This window comes from Tyto alba, unplaced genomic scaffold (assembly GCF_018691265.1).
Source record: "Tyto alba isolate M040663 unplaced genomic scaffold, T.alba_DEE_v4.0 Super-Scaffold_9, whole genome shotgun sequence".
Lineage (NCBI taxonomy): Eukaryota > Metazoa > Chordata > Aves > Strigiformes > Tytonidae > Tyto > Tyto alba.
In genome coordinates, this window is record NW_024881330.1 from 29,234,868 (window position 1) to 29,255,287 (window position 20,420).

A 20,420-nucleotide genomic window follows, 5' to 3' on the forward strand; every position below is an offset into this window, starting at 1 on the left:
CCCAGTTTCCAAAACCAGCATCAACAGGTAGAAAGGTGGAACAAATCCACTGATTGATGGTCCCCAACATTTATTTTCCCTGACTTTTCTCCAGCTTCTTTCTAAACAGTTATATGACCATCATTACTTGTTATTCTGGTCTCTCTGTCCCATACTACCTTCTGCTTTCTTGTCCACCCTAATCATATCCTGCCAAGCCATTAAAATCTGCTTCCTCCAGATAACCTTTCTCAACTGCAGGAGCTTAATCACTCGTCCTTCGTATCTGCACTCCCATTTGACCTCAAAGCCCTCTCTAGATATCAGACTACATACAGGGTATCCTGCTTAATTCTAAAGGTATGTAGTATCTGCCCTGCCCTGTGTTCTGCCCACCTGTCTGGGCATCCACAAATTCCCCTAAAACTCCCTTGCTCTACATATGGTTTGCCATGTTTTTAGAAAAACTAGGCACCAACAGATTTGTGCACTGTTTTGATAAAGATTGCAGTTAGTTCAGTACTGAAATCAAGTTATCAGTTGCTCTGCCCTGGAAGGTTTACATTAGAGTTCTCTGTGGGATTGCATTGGCCATCCTACACCTCTGAAGTGCGCCTTGAAATAAACTCAAAGGATTTATTCAAGCAAGAAATTTGTTCAAGTATCACCTGTCTGATAGTCACTGTATGGTCTTTACATAATAAACTCATGCAAGCTGTGCAAATGTACTTTTAAAATTTATTATAATAAAACTTAAAAAAAAAAGATCAAATCTTCACTTCTGAAATTCCCAAAGTTATAAAGTACAAGACATTGGAGAAAAGTATAGTAGTATGGGAATTAATGTACTTCATAGTGCAAGCATAGTCCTTCTTCATAAAAAGCCTTAAGTCGGGTCTTTTGCAAGGATAGGGAAGTTTCCTTGAAAACTGAACAGTAACCTAATAGAAATGGAAAGCATGGGAACACTCTGCTTTTCACTGGTTCCATCTACCTCAGAACTGTCATCTACTCTTTACCCTTGTCATTCATTCTCACTTCTTGTGGTTATGACTGCAAATCAGTACCACTGTGGAAGGGTGTGAAAATCTAGTCTGCCACATGATTGGCAGTAATTTTTATATCTTTAGGGTGTCTTCTTCTACTGAAGAAAGCTAAAAATAAGTACAACCATCTAACCTGAACTATGAGAGATGAGCCTTGCTGGAAGTTAGTAAACTTACTTCCACAAGCATCAGCTGGACTCCCAGTTGAGCACTAAACATTCTCTGAACTCATATCCAGACGGCCAGGTAAGAGACTGCCACCCCAGGCAGAAGGCATCTATTCCCCTCCACACTACTTTTCAATTTATAAAACTCTCATCTGCTTTGCAACACCTCAATTTGAGCCTGTACTTGTTTATTCTCCAGGATGTAGGTAAAAAAACTCCAAATTTGAAAAGTAGACTCCAACTCTAGCAGAGCCTTTCCTTTCCAGCTTTGCTCTTGCCACTAGACCTAGGATCAAAAAAATAATAATAATAATAAAAAAAAAAAAAAAACCAAAAAAAAAAAAACAACAAAAACCTGGCTGGAAAAGTGGCCAGATTTGCATCTATGTATGTGACATTTTAGCTGTTCAGGAGCTTTGCTCGGTTTCACAGCACTGCTGCGTGTCCTCATTCCTTCCTGTCTCCAGGGTGCTGCTGAAGAAGAAGGGGGAACCCTCTCCACCAGTGCGACAGCCACGGGGCTTGGCCAGTCTCTTTGGGCAGAAACAGAAAACCCCAAAATTGTTTAAAGCAATGTTTGAAAGAAAAGGAAAAGAAGGTCTTGTGAGGCTGCTACAGCTAAAGAGGCAACAAGACATTCAGGTAATGCCACAGAAAATAGATTCTTCCAGGAGCTGAAAGAAACTGGGAAGGCTTGGGCAAACAGAGTAGATGAAAATGTAGCCTTAACACAATCAACAGCAAAAAATCCCAGTAGCTGAGATATAATCACTGTACCTAATCTTTATAAACACTAACTCTAGAATTTGGCTCAAATTTTCCTGGAGCTAGACTCTATGCAGGACAGAGAAAACAAAAGCAAATGAAAAGCAAGGAAAAAACCAAGTAAACAAAAATCCTCAAAGAAAGGAAGGATAAAATAGACTTTACAAAGACTGTAAGGGCATCCGATGATCTAATTTTATGTAATCAACAGAAAATACAGAAATATCCTAACACAGTAATGTGATCCAGCTGACTCAAGCACATGGTGAACTTTCCAATTTAAAGTCAGATCTCTGTTTGTCATAAATCCTGAAGACAAAATTTAGAGTGTAGCTCACACAGCTAAAACCGATTAAACCTCTAATATATTGCACATATGAGGAAACTGTTATTTTAGTTGATGTAAAATAATTTCCACATTATACTCTGTTCTATGAAATGTTAGTGTTAATAAGAACCTGCTCGGTTCTGCATATTCACTCAAAGGTGGCAGAATCCTTTCTGTCTTTATAGCTGAGCTAGTTGTGTTTTTGTTTATTTAAGTTAAATAGAGAACTTTGCTTACAGAGATGACTGCAACAACATGATCGGAGCAGAAATGATGCTCAATTTAATGAGCAAATAGGCTTGCCCAAGGAACTGGGGCACTGGACAGTATGTCAAGTTTTATATAACACTTTTTCTTTCTATACTAGTGTAAGTACATAAAGGAAGGCAAGACCTAAGGAAGGGTTGTGTGCCCCCAAGCATGCCAGTTTCATTCTGCTGTATTAGTAAGAAGCAGATACTATCACTGTCTATGAGCTCGTCATAGGTTTTATGTTGATGTTCTGATTCTGAAATTGCATTTTTCATTTAGAAACTGATTTTCAGCTTCTAAATACAAGTTTACATACGCTGCATACCATTAATCACAATATCCATGCTGTGCCTTTCCACTGCATGCACAGAATAGAACTACTTAATTTCTTCTGCAGTATTGGAAAACATTTAACTTCTTGTTTATAGGCAACTCAAGCTGAAGCAAAGAAGCCTGAACAAGATGAGAAGAAACCTGCGGAGCCCGTGGCCTCATCTGCACGCCCTGTACAAAAGGAAGAGCCAAATGCAGATGCTAAGCTTAAACCTGCAGCTATGCACAGAGGAACCACGAACGAGTCTCTGATCATTAGTATGTCTCCATCCCCCAGAGCAGAAGAAGAGATCCTTAAAGTTGAAGTTAAAGAGAAAAAAAAGAAATAGATGGTGCTTTGAGCTGTGGCCCCATCCATTGTCTTGCTGAATTTGGAGGGCTAACAGAACTTTGCTTTTGGGTACAGAAGATAAAAGTGGAAATTACTCAAGAAGAAAAATTCACCCCAGCTCCTCTTCTTCTCTGCCTCCTCTCCTGACACAACTGGACAAATTATTTGTATACTTACCTCTTAACCTTGAGCCTGAAGAGAGAACTTCAGGTGTAATAGGAATTAGAGCTCAGACTGTATTTCGGGACCACTTGTTCTTGTTTGATCCATGCTCTCCCTCATCTTCGTCTTGCTTCTGCTCCCCTACTCCTATTTATCCTGATTTTATTACTGTTTGTGTTGCTTAGTTTGCTCTTAATTTTTGTATGTGTCCTTTTCCATTTTTTTTTCTGGTTTCCCATAGTTATGCTTTTCCTTGTTACTGCCCTACTGTTGCTGAGGTTACTTACGTTTCTCTTGATCCTTCTCCCTCATAGCTTTATACTTCTAATCAGTGACCTGCTTTTGTGACCAGCATGGCTCAGTGCAGAAAGCTGTGACGCTGTGTGTTGGAATGTTTTAGCTTAGGACACAGGGCTAAAGACAAAGCTATTTGCAAAAAATAAAATCACAAGATCCACAAGGCGGGAAGCAGAATGCAGAATTACTGCCAGCCCTCTAAAAGCACAAGCATCTGCTCCAGTTTTCTCTGACTCTGATGAATAAATACGGTAAAGACTTACATGTTTCCCCTCTACAGCCCAAGGGTAACTTTAACTTTGGGCTGCCAATTCACGCGTTTGATCTTCCCAAGGGGTTAGGTATTAATAACGCTCACTGAAGAGTAAGAAATTGCCACTGGCTAACTTCTTAAAAAATCTTGGCATCTAACTGGCCACTTGAAAAATAAAGGCTATTTCATAAAAAGCAGGAATTACACTTTCTGGCTCTGTGGTGCACAGTTTCAGCCAATGCTCCAGTTGTTCATCCTCCATCACAGACCTCGACTGATGGGGCAAAGTGAGCCCCATCCTTCCCAGGGCTGAGCCACATCATACCTGTGAACTAACGTAAATCCTTTAAGAGTGCCACAGCTGAGGATACAGCTTCCTGACAGGGAATTCCCACACTGTCAACCCTCTGCATCAAATCATCATAGATAGGGATGCAATATTAAACAAAAGGCTGAAGCTGTGCTTTAATTCTCAATTACTTTTTTCTCTTCCACGGGTTTGCATCTCCTCTCTCTCCATATCCCCTTCCAGTCCCCACTGAAACCAGATGAACAGTTTTGGGAACTAAAACCATCATGCAGAGGCTAAGTTAAAAAAATTCTAAGGGCAGGCTTCACAACTCCTCTGCTGACCAGGCAACCAAGGAAGGCACTCTGCCAAAATTAAACATTTGCTTTGCAGGCTATATATGATCCTGAGGGCTATGCATTCTGTATGCCTGTTCTTTGAAGCCTCTGAACTTCTCTAATCACAGGCAAAGCTGGCAGCCCAACCAGAATCAGTGGGAGCTTTGCCGGAGTAAAAACTGGATGACTAAATTCTGTATGTTGTATATTCCACACATCCTCTGACATGACCAAACCTCAAATCTCTTTCAAAAAGTTCTGCCAGAGTAGCAGTAAGGTCAAGGTTCAACTGCTATGGGTGAAGAACTATCTTTATTTATATGTTACTTGTTATCTGATATGGAAAAGGAGGTCACAACTGAGGTAGAAAATTATAAGATGCATCATAATGAATTATTCATCTATTGCACATCCAGGAACATCTCAATACAATCTCAAAATTAGAAATACTGCAGAACTGCTTCACTAATGAAGCTTTCTGTGAATAATGAACTATGAATTCATTACAATATATGGTTTTCACTTTTTTTTTTTTGAGGGTTGTCAAAACATTATGGAAGGGGGGGGGGGGGGGGAAAAGGCATAACCCCCTATATTTTAACAGATATTAACTAGTAAAGCTCGCTCTCATTGCAAAAGATCCAGTTCCCTTCTGCCTGCACAAATGCTACCAGGCAACTTCAAATATTTTTACTGCTGGCATATTTAAGTTCATCAGTCAGACACCGACATATATTACAAAGCAAGGGATGAGACTGCAGCAGCAAGCGTTACACCGCAGCAACAGAGCATCCCACGAGCTGCTGCTTTGCTACAGCTCAGGATTGCAGGAAAGCCTGTCTATTTTATCTGCAAAATCACCAAGTTACGCACAGCTCTTGAGTTCCTCAGATGCAAAATGAGGAGGAAAAGTGCAGGAGATCATGGCCACACAGAAGCAACATCCGTCTGGTTTCCTCTGACATTCTACTTTTCTGTTGTTGGAGTATTTTCCCCTTCCCAGAATGCCTCCATTTTTAGGGGTGGGCAAAGGCAGGAAGGTTCCAGGAATCCAAGCAGCAACTATTTACAGGATTTTCACCAGAAGGAATGACACAAGAAAGGACAAGTTGTATTAAATCCTTTCAGGAACTAATTTACTAATCTACCCCGTAGATTCTTGACTGGTGGAGAAGTGAATTCTCTAAAGCACATAGAAGACACCTTTCAGTACCACAGCTCACTCAGGTTCTGTATGGCATTGCACTCCGCTGCAATGCCCTGTCTCTAGTATCTCTGTTTCCCAGTAAAGCATCTCAGACTTGAATACACATGAATGTGGAGAAACTGAAGGGTGGAGCAGGACAATGTATTTGAAAACTAAATGTAAGCAAATCTCCATGCGTCTCCACTCGAAATGCAGACACTGTTCTGAAAAATTTTGGAAAACCTGATAATAATTTTATGAAATAACATTCATGGGAGAACTCTAACATGGCAAAGAACACGAGTCACTGCTAAAAATGTCCAATTTCAGAATTTCATCTTGCTAAAAACCAGTATGAGATGCTTTATGAAAGATACACACTGCACATTCATAACCACTGAATGAAAAATACTTGTTATAAATCTGAGCTGTTCAGCCTGTGGAATAATCATAGGAACTGCAAAAGCAGCATTTATCATTACATAGAAAATGCTGAATACAAAAGCACAACGGAAGAACAGTATACTGAAATGACTTTTTTAATGAATAGGCATTGTAAATCAGTTAACTTCATAAGAACTGAAATATATAGGAAAGTAAAAAATTCTGGTTACAGGTTATTTCTCTGCTGTACATATGTATATATTACGACTATTAAACGGCAAAAAGCATCAGATTACAGAGACTGCTATACATCATTTTTATCACAAGGTGGTGCGAGTGACCCACAAGCACATTCACTTTACAAAACTTTGACAATATTTTGCTTTGTCACCCTGAAGCTAATAAGGCATTTTTTACATATAAAAATAAACAAAAAATTGGCAAAACAGCACAGTGACTCCCCTCCCCCTTGACTCACAATCTGCTGCATTCCTTGACTCAAAATATTGCTTAAGCCTAACTTGGAAGTTTCCAAATTTTTCAACAGGCATTAGCTGTACACCTCTAAGAGAAGTTATACCTGGAAAATGGTTCCTGCCCCTGTCACATCTGAAACACTTTCCTTTTACACAGAGTAAGGCACATTGAGAAATAGGTGTAGTAGATCTGCTATGTAATTCCCTAAGCTGGAGGAACGTGGGGGCACTTTTCCAGTAAGAGATAATGAATTCTCTACTGTAGAAAGTCAGAATTTATGTATAGAATACAGGCAAAACAAAAGGCTTTCTTTTATATGCAGCATATATTTAGCATAATATTTATTAACATATTTAAATGCATTTAAATGCACTTCCACTGCAACTTAAAACAGAACTGGTAACAGAACTCAGACGCAGCATTATATTTTTGACACAGCTCAGAGGAACTTCAGTAGTATACACTACTCCTATCAGTAGTACTCATCCACTTCAGTGAATCTAGACAAAGCATTAATACTGCATCCAGTTACGTACAAGGAGCATGTAGCTGTGTAACAGTTTACTGTTCCAAAATCATATAAATATCAATTTACAGCACTGTGACTTAGGTTCAATCTAACTACTTCCTTAATTTTAATATTTTGTGTTGCATATCTGGCATGACACTTCATTATAATTTGTGTATAAAGTAGTAACACATTTGCATTACACTGATAAAAAGATGTCTGTAGATTCTTATATAAACACATGAATTAGATTTAAAAAAAAAAAAAAAAGAAAGAGCTTGGCTTAATATGAAACGAAATCTCTTCCTTAGTATGCCACTACTGAAACTATTTAGGACCTGCTTCCACCAAGGAAAATGGGATGAAGAATAACATATTCATTCATGACTGATAATTTGTCAACTGCCCACAAAACATTTGGTGTTTTACAGGATGCGTAAAACAATCTCAATACATGTATCTTTCATTCATCAATGTTATTGTGAATTCAGACTTTTGACAGCATTATAGTGGACAGGAAAAAAAAAAAACAAACCAAACCAAAAAAAAAAAAAAACCAACCACCACACCACACAGCAGCTCCAGCAACTAAAAAAGAAGTCACAAAGTCACATACACTACAACCTGGTGCAATCTTGCATGCCCAATTATGATAAATTTAGTGTTAGTCCATTCTGTTCTTACATGTTATAGCTAGACCATCCAAAAATCAGATCAACTGGTTCTCTAACTCTAAACCACTTCAAAAGTGGAACTGCAAAATTAATATTCAAGATTGAGGTGGGAAGTGTGACCTCTACACGCACTGACAGGATCAGAAGAGATCCTCAGCAAGCAGTATGCAACTGGAAGACAAGAAAGCTTCATCTATCCAATAAGCAAAGACAACATGATTTACACTTGATGTAAATGGTGAAGAGAAAACTCAAACCAAGAAAATAAAACAGAAATTGTTTGCCCTAGAAAAATCACAGTATGATTACAGGATTAGAGCTTGGAGACTTTCTTATGCTTTCCTACTGGAAGGGAAGAGGGAAAACTGGGTTTTTTGCAGGCACTTTTCATTAGTGGGCTCAAGAAAAAGAAGCATGATTCAAAATATGACAAAACCAATATAGGTAGCACTTTCAAGAACTGCCTTTGCTTGAAAATATGCAATTATAAATCAGACAAAACTTTTTAAGTAAAAGCCTTCACAAAAAGCCCTTTAAAGATCAATAGTCATGATTGTTTTAGGGAAAAGAACAAACCAAAACAAAATCCCAGCCAAAATAAAATCTGGAGTTTGTTTTTCAGCACAGTACACACTGAAGCACATGTTACAGCCTTTACAGTAGCAGCCTCAAAGGCCAATAGTATTCTTCTGAGATGTTAGAGGTTTACCTTGATTCACCCTAGTTATTCCTGTACTACCTTAAGAGAATGCATACTATGAAAGAATATATATTTTAACGACTTATTTGGCTCATGTTCACACAGTCCTGAACCCCAGGCACTGGCCAACAGCACTAAAGTGGCAGATGTGAAGTAGGCATGCAAGGAGGGCCTTTACGCTCTGTTCTGGCACTTGTCTAATTAAGAAACTCCTGTGACAAAATTTTGTTATGCCAGTTTAACAGACACAGAAGCCTGAACTATTCCAGAATCGTTGTAGCACGTACAAACTTCTATCTGCTTGGTGAGGATACACCCTCTTTTTCATTTCAGACTGGTTTTACGATCACTGAGAAACTGCAGTCCTCCGTGCTGATCCCCACAGCAGTAACTGAGCACTCCCACTGGCCACGTTTATCACGGGCAGCTGTTCCGCTTCCAGATGTTCTCCCCCTTCACTCTGCATATCCAACCTCTTTTGTTCCACTCTTACTTTTCAACATACAATGCACCCATGTAAGCCCTATCTTTCAAATCAACATCAAATATTAACACAATTATAGTTTTGGCCCTTAAAAGGCACTCTTGGCAAAGTGATTTGCAGGCAAAAGCTAACAGGAGCTACCGTACAGAGGTGTGTGCATACATGTACACAGAAGTATCTCCAGAACCAAAGTCTGTGGATACAGCAAGTAAGGCAAGCACGAAGTCTCAGCTCTCCTGCTCAGCCCATTCACTTTGCAGCAGGATTCTTCGGAGGCTGCAGTTTGTAGGTGCTGAAGTAGTTCACCACTTGCTGAGGGATTTCTGCCAGGACACACTGCGACAGAGCCTCCTTTGGAGACTTAGGAAAAAAGAACATCAAGTTTCAGTTTCCACCGTTAACAGAGATCTTAAGATGGGTAGTAAGTACCTCCTCTACTAGGCCAATTTGCAGTCTGACATTTTTACAGAGACCTTTACACAACACCCTTGTGGGACTGGCAGAAGCTTCCCTGTCATCCTTACCTCTCGCTCCCATTACCAGGAACCATCTGGCTCTCTTGCTCCACTGAAGAGCAGCTGGGTGAACAAAGGGCTCCCATGTCTGAAGGTATCTTTTGTCATACAAAATACACACATACAGTGCAGACAAACTTCAGCCATGCAAACACACTTCTATCTCCTTAAAATGACCCTTCAGGGGCTTGCGTCATCATTTGCAATCTTTTGCACCAAGTCTCATCCACAGTTATGGTATCGCTACAGAGCGGGTCTTCAAGACACACTGTTTTTACTGTAGGATTAAATATCCGTGGGGAAAAAAGCACCCTTCCTTCTAGAAACTGAAAGCATTTGAATATGTAATTTTGTACTGAATATAGACCCTAGCTAATCTACATCTAAGTGCACTGTTCAGTAAACATGTATTTATTTTGTTCTTTCTCCTTTCAGCTTGCCCAGGTTGCTCTAAGTTTAAACAAAGAATTTGTATCAAAAGGAAAAATAAAAATACAAAGACAAAATAAGAAGGCATAAGTATTATTATTAACAGAGTTAATATTAAGAAACAAAATAAAATTAGAACATATTAGGATGGAAATAAAAATATTGATCTTGTCTTCCCCATCTTGAGGAACTTTGCGTTTGGTTTGTTGTTTTTTTTTTTTTTTTTTTTTTTGTAAATCAAATTTTTCCAGTGATATGACATTTAAAAACTTGACTATATTAGCTTCTGCATATTGTATTGGGTTCTACAGCAAAAAGTCAGGACTCCATTCTTTCACCACCTATTTTTCTGGTATATTTGCTTTAATGAAAATGAAAGCTATCACCACTATTGTGCCCACACACAATTGCTACTGATTACAAGCTCCCCGATTTAGCTTTGAATTTTAACACTGCACTAAAATGCGAGACTAATCCACATTTCCAAATGGGCATCCACAATAAAAAACATTTTATCATAAGAACAAAATCACAATAAGTTCTTGCTCCCATATAAAAAACACATCAGTTTTTTTAATCAAATCTGGAGGAGATTTGCAAAGGTCATTCCCCTGCAGCAACTTGTCAGAAATGCACTACTGAAACCAGAAATGGAGTCTCTTTAAACACGAATCAGCTCACCTAGTGGAAATTCTACAGATGCTGAAGTCTTCTATCCTTTTTTTAGCACTTGATAAAGACTCATCTCAGACTTCAGAGTTCATTTTGGAGACACTGCAAAAGCTTAGGTCTATATGTAGGATATCCTAGCAAACTCAGCATACCTCTACAGCATTTATTAAGCATACCATTAAGATTACTTACGTTTTGGAACTTCCTGAACGGCACAAACTGGACAATGTCTCTGACAGCTGGTTCTCCTGACGAGGACCTAAGAACTCCATTGTCACCATCAAGAAACTCCATAGCATCGAAGTCCGCTCCTCCAACACCAACAATGATAATGGACATGGGCAATTTCGAAGCATTAACTATGGCAGTTCGAGTTTGATCAAGGTCTGTTATCACACCATCCGTTATGATCAGAAGTATAAAGTATTGCTGTCAAATCAATAAACACTGTGTTATGACAAAGAAATAGAAAACATGTAGGCAAGTACACTTAGAAAAATGCATATAAAGACTACATATTGCTGTCACTTTGAGCATGTTCAATGCACTCACTGAATTTTATAATCAAACATCTAAGTTGTTGTCAGGCTTCATCTGTACAGTCTGAAGAAATTTATAAGGACAACATAATCTTTTAAAAGAAGTCATCTTTAAACATCCACCTGCCAAAAACCCAGTGGTATCACCCTTTCATTTCCTCTTTAGAATCCCCAGACAAGCCAACAGTTAACCTGTCGTCTTTGTCCTGGGACAGAATGCAGTTTATTGAGGTTTTGGACAGACAACACCTGTGGAAACTTGTATTTGTTTCCCTTCTGGTCTATCAAATGAAGTGCTTTATGAAATGGTACCCTTCACTTCATTCATTTTTGTGCTGAAAAACCACATGCCCATTTTCAAATTCCTTTAATCATGTTTTCTAGCTGCTTTATGAAGTTAATTACCAAGGCATCTGAGATCACCTTGCAGTACTTTGGTAATTTATTCAAGTACCACTTGAGTTGCTTCCACTATACTGCCAGGGCTTCTAAAAGTTGGCATCTTAGCTTCTGTTCTGAAGAATCTAGAAGTACAAAGTTCAGAAACTACCCAACACTTTCTTCTCTCACTTGGTTCATTTCAGACAACTACTGAGCAGCAAAGGTTCCAAAGGTACTCCCAGTATTTTTAGACATTGTCTTCTTCAGTACTTTGCTTCCTATCTTCCCTTATCTGCCTCCAAAATAATTGTTTTTCCCTTATCTCCTGTGTTCAAGTACCACTTTCTCTCATTGCTCCCCATCACTCCACTCCCCCACTCCAGAAAGAATGTCTACAAAGCAACCATGATCAGAGAAGGCTATGGCCAGCAGCATGATAGCACATCACATTGAATTTATTTCTCTCTTCTGATATATTCCCCCATACTGGAAAAAAAACAGCACCAAAATCAAAAGCCAACCCAAAATACCTACAATATGCATTAAATGGCAAGGCAGCAAAATTTTTTCAATACATTCTTTCACACAGGAAAAATATATCTCTCGCAAAGTATCTTGCACTCTCAGAAAAAAAAAAAAAGTACAACAGTTTTTGCTACTTTCCTAATATATATATATTGATGACAGTTACCACTGAAAGACCACCAAGGCAAAACCTTATAAACCTCTTGGAAAAGAGCTATGGATTTTTATATATCAAATTGGTTTCCACTGGTACTTTTATATGCAAAAATAGCTAATTTTACATGACGTCTGAGATATCAATATTTGCTATCATCAATGATTTAGGATATATATGGCTTCAGATGTGCTGAACTTGCATGGATTATTATCCCAATGACGTGAAACTCAAGACTTGAAAATTAGACTTCCTATTTCCTAATATGGTCAACTATTCACACATACAATTTTAATAGCTAAGATGAACAGCATATACAGCACCTAAAGCTCAATAGTACAGACAGCTAATTATCTATGTTGGTACCTGTGTGTCAGGAGCTATTTCTTATTTACCATACTTAATTCTCTCTCTCAGCTACCTGATGTGAAACAAGGGCTAGTTGATTTTTCTCAGCTGAGGTTAAATCACTCTCCTATATGCAAATGCTTAAATTAGATTTAACACCTGTATAGCACTTCAAGAGCTTTGAACAGAAGATCCCATAAAGATGCTATGTATTTTTAAGCTGTTATTTCAAATCTGGAGTTTCTTTTATTTAGGAGAGAATTGTTGTGTACAGTCTGCAAAAATCAGTTAGCTTTTATCTCTTTTTATCAGTACCAAACACCAATTCACAAGGCAAATGGCCACCTGTCAAAACAAGTACACATCCAAGCTTAAAAAACAAATATTTATAAACTAGAAGGGAAAGAAAAAAAAATATGAAAAAATACACTATCATGAAGAACTTACAGATGCTGTTTGCTGCTGTGTAGCTGCAGCAGCAAATCTTGCCACATGATTTATAATTGGAGAAAAATTTGTTGGTCCATATAATTTCACTTGAGGGAGACAAGCCCGATATGCATCAACAATGCCTTGGATTCCTAGAGAACACAGAGATCATATTAAATTTCTCCTATTAGAATTATGATGTCTTGAAGCACTTGATCTTCCTAAGACACTGGGTATATCAGTTATTTAAAGTGATGATTCAAAGATTTAAAACCAACCATGATGAAAAAAGTGATTCATGAGCAATGGAGGCCTTCAGCTTGACCAATGCTTAACATGCTTGGCTTTATGTGAATAGAAAGGCCAAATACTGTACACTCAAGTGCACATAACTGAATTACAGCAGTTCTCTTCACCGGGCAGCTTGTGGTAGCTAGTGGTGTGAGCGGAGAGGTCACACTGACCAGGCACCAGCAGCATCATACTCAAAGCAGATAACCCCACACCAGCTGTGAAGTAGAATGACGTGGCTTGACAACATGAGGTAACGATTCCCAGCTGACCTGTACTGTGCCCTAGCTGTTTAAAACACTTCTTTCACAAATCATTACAGAACAGAAACCAAATGCTATTTCTGAGAAAACAGTTATAAAATTGTTTTCTGCTACACAACTAAATTCATTATTTACTCAGAACAACATCCTTCACAATTCACTTTTCAAGTGTTTTTATCCCTTCACCTCAAGACATTTTATTTGCTAGGTCTGATGTTACTTTCTCAGACTTACCATTACAGAATGGGTTTGATGGGTTAAAATTTAATGGAAACTCATGTGACACCTGTCAACACACAAAAGACACAGTCAGGACTGTATCTCCTCCCCAAGTGTTTTTAGTTGTCTTATGTAGTGCATTTACATATTCAATTACCTGAAAGGAAGGAGGAATTTGTGCACCAAATCCAAAGGCAGGAAACATCTTATCTCTAAAAAGCAATTTTAAAGAAAATTAAGTGAGTGCCTTCCTTTAACAGTTGTCACAGTTGAGTAAGTTTAGCTAATCAGTGCTGCATTTGATCATTAAAAGTGCTGTTTATTAAGCATTAAGACACAGAATTAAATGGAAGTTCTCCCCTGTAATTGTCTCCAGGACAAAAAACAGTCTTTAACACCAAATTGGCAAGAATGTAAACATTTATTTAAATTAACGCTGCTCTTTACATCACAGATGAAAAGCCTTGCTTGTCGGCTGTAAACACAAGCTTCTGCTTGTGATTATGCAATTGTGCACTCATTATGAAATCTTTTTTTGCTCTACGTTTCAGCTCACAAGTTTCATTTTGATATATCTGCTGGCATCTTCAACACTGGTTGAAGAAACTACCACAAAAATCTATGTATCTAAAAAATTATTTAAATAAAAATCTAAAACTTACGTATCATAATCCTGAATGACCATTCCTACAGACCAAATGGCTGTTAAATATTCATTAACTCCGTTAGGGCTGAGGTAATGCAGAGAGTCAGGAGAGCGAGGGTCTCCATTAGAGCCTGTAAAATCTATCCCCACCTGTCAAAAGGCAGTATTTATATCAAATTGCTGTTAGAGGTAAAATTATGTTTCTTATCTCTAGCAAAGCCAAAGTGAAAATTATGGAAGAGTTATAAACAGTAGTTACCAGGACATCTAACAGGAACAATACTTTAATGTAGGTTTCTTGGAATATTAACACTTTTAAAACAATGACACTACAAAACTAGCAGCAGCTCTGCATCTCTCAGAAGGGCTGAAATGACTTTCATCTGTCATGTTTTCACTGTTTACTTTCAGTTACCATTCACAGCAGCTCTTCAATAGCTGTTAAATTAATTTTATCTATGTATCTAAAAAATTATTTAAATAAAAATCTAAAACTTACGTATCATAATCCTGAATGACCATTCCTACAGACCAAATGGCTGTTATGTTGCCATTACACATCTTTCTTCTCAGAAGTACAACTAGCCAGACACCACAAACGCCCAGAGACAGCTCTTTCTCTGACCTCAATGGATCTTCTCTGCTTTGCTGATGAGGCACGTTACCATGGTGAAGACATCTTACTGTTATTTGTACTGCATTTCATTCATGAATTACTTAAGGGTCCTAACTCAAATGATGGCTTCTGCATGTTGCTTGCACTAAAGGGCCCTGAAAACCACCATCTAGGGCAAAAGTGAAATCTTAAAGGAAACTTGAAGTAAATCAGAGGAATATAAATTTCAAATTGGTCTCCATCCACACAGCTCAGCCAGTTCCTAACAAACCTAACTACAGGTTCAGAACTTTGTGCTACGAGTAAAGAAAATAGTTTTTTCCAAACATACTAGACAGACTGACAAAATAGCTTCCCCCCTCCATGCTACAGAGCAACAACAAAAAAATTACAATAATCAAATGAACAGCACAGGCAATCAATTATATACTTCAGTTTCTTCCAATACTCAAAAGCTACTCTATATAAATGATTTAACTTACTGTGAAATTCAGCTGACAACCACCCATGATGTAATCAAGGAATGTGCATTCTACTATGATCTAAAAAATAAAAGTTAAAGATAGAAATTAACTTTTTTTTTTTTTTTTTTTTTTTTAAATGGGAGAAAACCAGTAAGTATTTCTGCATCAACTTTTGAGGTTCCAGTTTTGTTATCTTGACCCATGGAAAGCACTACCTTTATAGACATCCCACCCACCCACTGCAGTGAGGATCTTCACAGCATGTGCCATCACACACACAATGCAGCAGAATCAGGCCTTTTACAAAGTTACAGGCAGACAACAAAGCAGCTCCAAAAGGACTATCATTGATAAAACAATGTATCATGACAGACTTACCAGATTAATTCATGTTAAAACAGTGAGCTGGGAAATGCAGTGGTTCAAGAATGGCCCTACAAACTGGTAAGCAACCTTTGCCATACAGATGGCATCTTCAAGAGAAAGAGGGGACAGACATGTGATTCATGTCAATCTGTCTCGCTATATAAATCAAAGCCCTTAAATACTTCCTGTGTCTGGAACTTTCGGACATTTTAAAGTTTCTTACAGTTTGAGGGTGAAGTCATACTAGATGAGTTATACCTGCACACATAAAAACAGTCACACCAGGATGTATTACTAACCTCACAGTGCTTAACACTCACAACGCCAGAGTTTTTATAGCTTTTTTTCTTCTGTCTTTTCTTTTCATTGATGCACTCAAATTCAACCTGCAAACAAATCCAACAAAAGCACTATAAATATAATTTATGCAAAAAATTTAAAAATTCTATATTCTAGGACTGATACTTTGGGATTGTATTTAAATGCAGTCTACTTCACTATCAAGCAAAATTAAACCCAGCCTTCCCAGAATCAGCAAGAAAAACCCCATTATCAAGTCAGAAATGTTCTCTTACCCAAAAGCTTACAAATGTTTTTTTTAAGTAATTGTATTTAAACCACACAAAGAAACTCTGTACCATTTTCTCTCTGAGGATTCTGCTAACAACTTTCTTTTTGGTAAAGACATGGTGACTCAGGCAAAGTATTGCTGTTTCCAACAGCTGTGGCAGTAATGTATGAAATAAGAGGTAAGTGTTTAAGCTTTCCAAAAATCAATTGCTGAGGCTTCATCAACTAAACCATTACCTTAACCTCCAAGTGCAATCAACAGCCATGCAGGTTAAGCAGCTCCTGCCATCATACGCTCATGCTGGCACAATGCAGCGTGTCTGGTGCATAAATGGTCTGAGGAGGTATTCCATACATGCCTTCTGGCTTGGTGCCAGAAACAGGTTCTGCTGGTTTGGTTTAAGCTCATTAAGTTTTAAAAAATGATCTTGCAATTAATCTCAAGCCAAAAAAAAAAAAAAATAAAAAAAAAAAATCACTAACAAGGGCAGCACCTGAGAAGTCTACATGCCTGTTGCTCATTTTCTTTTTTTGGACATTGCACCACCAGCATCACTTCTATTTGATGGAAATTGTCTTTCAGGGACTCGTTTTTGTGCTATGTCAACTGGTGAGTTGCTCACTAGTAACTGCCACAAGATACACAGCATTTATAGCCTTTCAACTACATTTTATAATACTCCAACCAGAGGGCACTAACAGCATACTTAGCGGGGAGGATACACCTTAAGGGAATGGGGGGGGATGAGGGATAAAATCAGCAATTCTCCAGAGAATGAAAAGCCACCTGTTCCCTTCATACAAGAACAACTTTTTCAGCAACTGAGGATAACAGTCACACCCATGCCCTCCTCCTGTAAACTTGAAAGAGGTTGTCAAATCTCCCACAGGCACAGCTGATGCCATAATTGTGGGAGTCACTAAAGATCACACTTGCAGTTTATAAAGTCAAATTCTAATGTGCACTAGAAATATTTTACACATGCTATCAAATTAATCAGATCACACAGAATTAGACATTAGTTTCTTTTAAAAGAAGAATAAGCCTGAAGCAGATTACTTGTGCTGTCTCTTATCTTTGCTTCATCTTACTAACACAGCAGTAAGTTACTTAGAGTAGGTATAGCCACAGTTCTCATTAAAACAATTTTCTTAAAACATTTCCAAAACCAGCACAGGCAGATTATAACTTAAAATACTTTTTCTTTAAATTCAAAAGAGACCGCACCTATTACGCTCCTAGAGGCACAATGAAAATAGATATTTGTATCCTCAAGAAGCCTTTACACAACATGCTTCACACTACACTGGAACTCACTATCACAGTTCTTACAAAAAAAAAAAGTGCTTGAAAATGTGAACATACAAACCTGCTAGGTATGTTTAATTTACAATACTGCTCTATAACAAAAATGCAACTATTTCAGAAAAAAAGAGAAGAAAAATATCTTGTTAAAAGATTTGTAAAATTTTCATTAAAAAAAGCAGAAAAAAAATATTTTATTAAACCCTCCTGCTCCCTGTTTTATTTTTTGCAAAATTTTAGTACAATAATAAGAAGTATCACTCAGCATTGAAAGCTAAACTGGTATCGTCTGGCCCCTGAAAATCTAGAAAAAAGGAGAAAAAAACACCAAAGAGCTCCAACTAGACAGCATATGAATTGCATGTGTAGGATATGAGTCCAAAATTCCTTACAAACAATATAAAACCTTAAAAGGCATTAAACTGAACCATGCCTAGTTCAAAACAAATTCAGAAAAAGGTTGCTAGAAGAAAAGCATGGCAGGGCACAAAGCAAGAGTCAAAAAACCACTACAGTCAAGGCTGACTTCCACATTCATCAACTCTGAAGAATTTAGTACAAATGCAACACTCAAAACATTAGAAAAGTACAAGCAGCCACTCTGGTACATACATCCCATTATTAATAGTGCTGGAGCAGTTCTGCAGGTTTTACAGAATTAAAGGAAAAGATTTAAAAATATTTTGATAGCATACATGTCCATAAAACAAAGACTTTTATGTTAAAGCTGCTATGCTACCTTTCTTATTAATGTAAAACCTGTCTATTAAAAGGTTTGCAAATTCTTACAGTTCATAAGAACAGGAAGGGTAATTTGACTTTAAAGAGCCACCTAACATAACACATTCAGTTGCATTTTGTGCGGTGGCATAAATGTTGAATTTTTTCTTATTCACTGAAGTATGTATGACAGTTGATGAGGGCCATACTTGAAATAAAGGTCTGAGTAAAACCTGAAAAAATACTATATGCTTTGGCCTTTTAACTGAAGTGGAATTTGTACTGCATTCTATCATTTGACGCTCTAAATTTTTTGATTTCTGTATTTTTTATGATCAGTGAAATTCATTTGTGCTGACAGCTGGGTATTTAGATATATAATATTAAAAACTGTAACCGAGATATTAATCCTAGGAAAGTGGATGCATAATGTAAATGCTGAGTCAGCCTCAACTACAGTAGCATTGTTAAGGTGTAGCCTAATACAACTTTGATACCTGCAGGTCAGGTGATGCAAGTTTTGTTCCAAAAATGAGTAAAACAGCTTTTCAAAAACACACACAGGCAGCTTAGACTATGTAAAACTTACAGGCGAGGACCGAGACGCTTCCTTCAGTTTTGACATCGTAGTTTGAAAACTTCCTATGAGATCATGAGACCCATCACTATCATAGTCATAGCACTCAACCTAAAACGAAGGATTATTCACTGTTAGTAGCAGAAATGGCACTTCAAAAGCAATGAACACTGAAACAGCATTTCTAGTTCAGGCAGACCTGAACATCCAAAACGTTCCTGAAGCGCTTGTATCATGGAGTTTTTCTCGCATTGCAGTCTTAGAATCGCATAAAGTTGCATCTAAAAATTATGGATATAGATTGGGTAAAAGACAATATACCCAGTTTCAGATCAGATCTTCCACTGAAGTGAAGGAGAGACGAGAATGCTAAGCAGCGTAAGGTCTCACACAAGCGAGTAACATCAATTATATCAAACTACGTTTTGGGAGTGAAGGGGTGTCAGGAAGAGTAGGAAAACAAGGTAGGCTTTTTTTATTGTCATCGTGGATTAAGAGAATTAGTTTTTCAGAGGTATTAAGGAAATTTAACTATCTCTGAGCATCCAGCCAAAAATTTAGTAAATCAGTTATTTAAGCAATCACGGTATTTTTATGAATACTTTTGTATCACTTTATTAATCTTCACGGTAACTCAGAATTTATAAGTATATGAAGGTTCAGGCCTAAATCTAAAAGCAAGACTGGAATTTTTTTAAGATTATCAAATTCACACAGTCACTATGACCCACACTTCATGGATCTGAACATCAACTAAAATTTCTTCTTTTTCTGTATTTGATGTTTAATGTTAAATTTTACTATTCAATCAATTCATCTTTTAACACTCCAACCCATCAAAGGCAGCAGAACAAGTGAAAAATACTTTTTTTCCTCTTTGAGAACCTACCAGTTTGAGTGAGCATAACTTTACCACTGTTACTTTAACCTTACAGTGTCCTCAATTTTTGTTTTTTTTTTAAAAGCTCAACTTATGAATGTGACCAACTGCCTTTCTGGATAAAAAGCTGGGTATTTACCTATAATAGCATATGCTAATTCCATTCACTTCTGATATTTTATTTCAGCAACACAGACATGCAAGCTAACTTAATCAAGTCACAGAAAAACAAATTAAAATACTTTAAAATAATAATGATAAGTAATAGCAATAATAAATCAAGAATCAAAGTAGGAATCCCCCATTATTTGAAACAGAAACATAAACTTCAAGAAAAACTTTTCTGAATATATATGGCTTAAACTGAACAGCTATTTTCATGTCCATCTTTCCAGACTGAAAAATCATTCCTTGACTATAACATAAGATTTAGTTCATTGCTTGGCCACTTCATTTAGGGACAACAAAGTAAACAACTTCAACATACACTTGAGCTTCTTCCAGAGGAATTAACTTTCTGAAAATAAACAGTAATGTTGAAGTACAAAATATGACAT

At 37.4% G+C, this 20,420-nt stretch overlaps 2 protein-coding genes across 7 annotated transcripts in view; one reads left to right on the forward strand and one right to left on the reverse strand.

Moving 5' to 3' along the window:
* Positions 1-8,045, forward strand: part of CNGB3 (cyclic nucleotide gated channel subunit beta 3) — a 70,201-nt gene extending 62,156 nt beyond the window's left edge. For all 3 annotated transcript variants that reach the window (XM_033005895.2, XM_033005897.2, XM_033005896.2), the window contains 2 exons: positions 1,660-1,834; positions 2,966-8,045. In XM_033005895.2, coding sequence (XP_032861786.2) covers positions 1,660-1,834; positions 2,966-3,199 — 409 coding nt within the window. In that variant the 3' untranslated portion in view covers positions 3,200-8,045. The remainder of the gene's footprint in view (positions 1-1,659; positions 1,835-2,965) is intronic.
* CPNE3 (copine 3) overlaps positions 6,250-20,420 on the reverse strand; it is a 31,191-nt gene continuing 17,020 nt past the window's right edge. For all 4 annotated transcript variants that reach the window (XM_033005844.2, XM_033005846.2, XM_033005848.2 and 1 more), the window contains 9 exons: positions 18,996-19,094; positions 16,110-16,196; positions 15,463-15,522; positions 14,381-14,514; positions 13,876-13,930; positions 13,734-13,785; positions 12,964-13,097; positions 10,762-10,998; positions 6,250-9,313 (listed from right to left, as the gene is read on the reverse strand). In XM_033005844.2, coding sequence (XP_032861735.1) covers positions 9,203-9,313; positions 10,762-10,998; positions 12,964-13,097; positions 13,734-13,785; positions 13,876-13,930; positions 14,381-14,514; positions 15,463-15,522; positions 16,110-16,196; positions 18,996-19,094 — 969 coding nt within the window. In that variant the 3' untranslated portion in view covers positions 6,250-9,202. The remainder of the gene's footprint in view (positions 9,314-10,761; positions 10,999-12,963; positions 13,098-13,733; positions 13,786-13,875; positions 13,931-14,380; positions 14,515-15,462; positions 15,523-16,109; positions 16,197-18,995; positions 19,095-20,420) is intronic.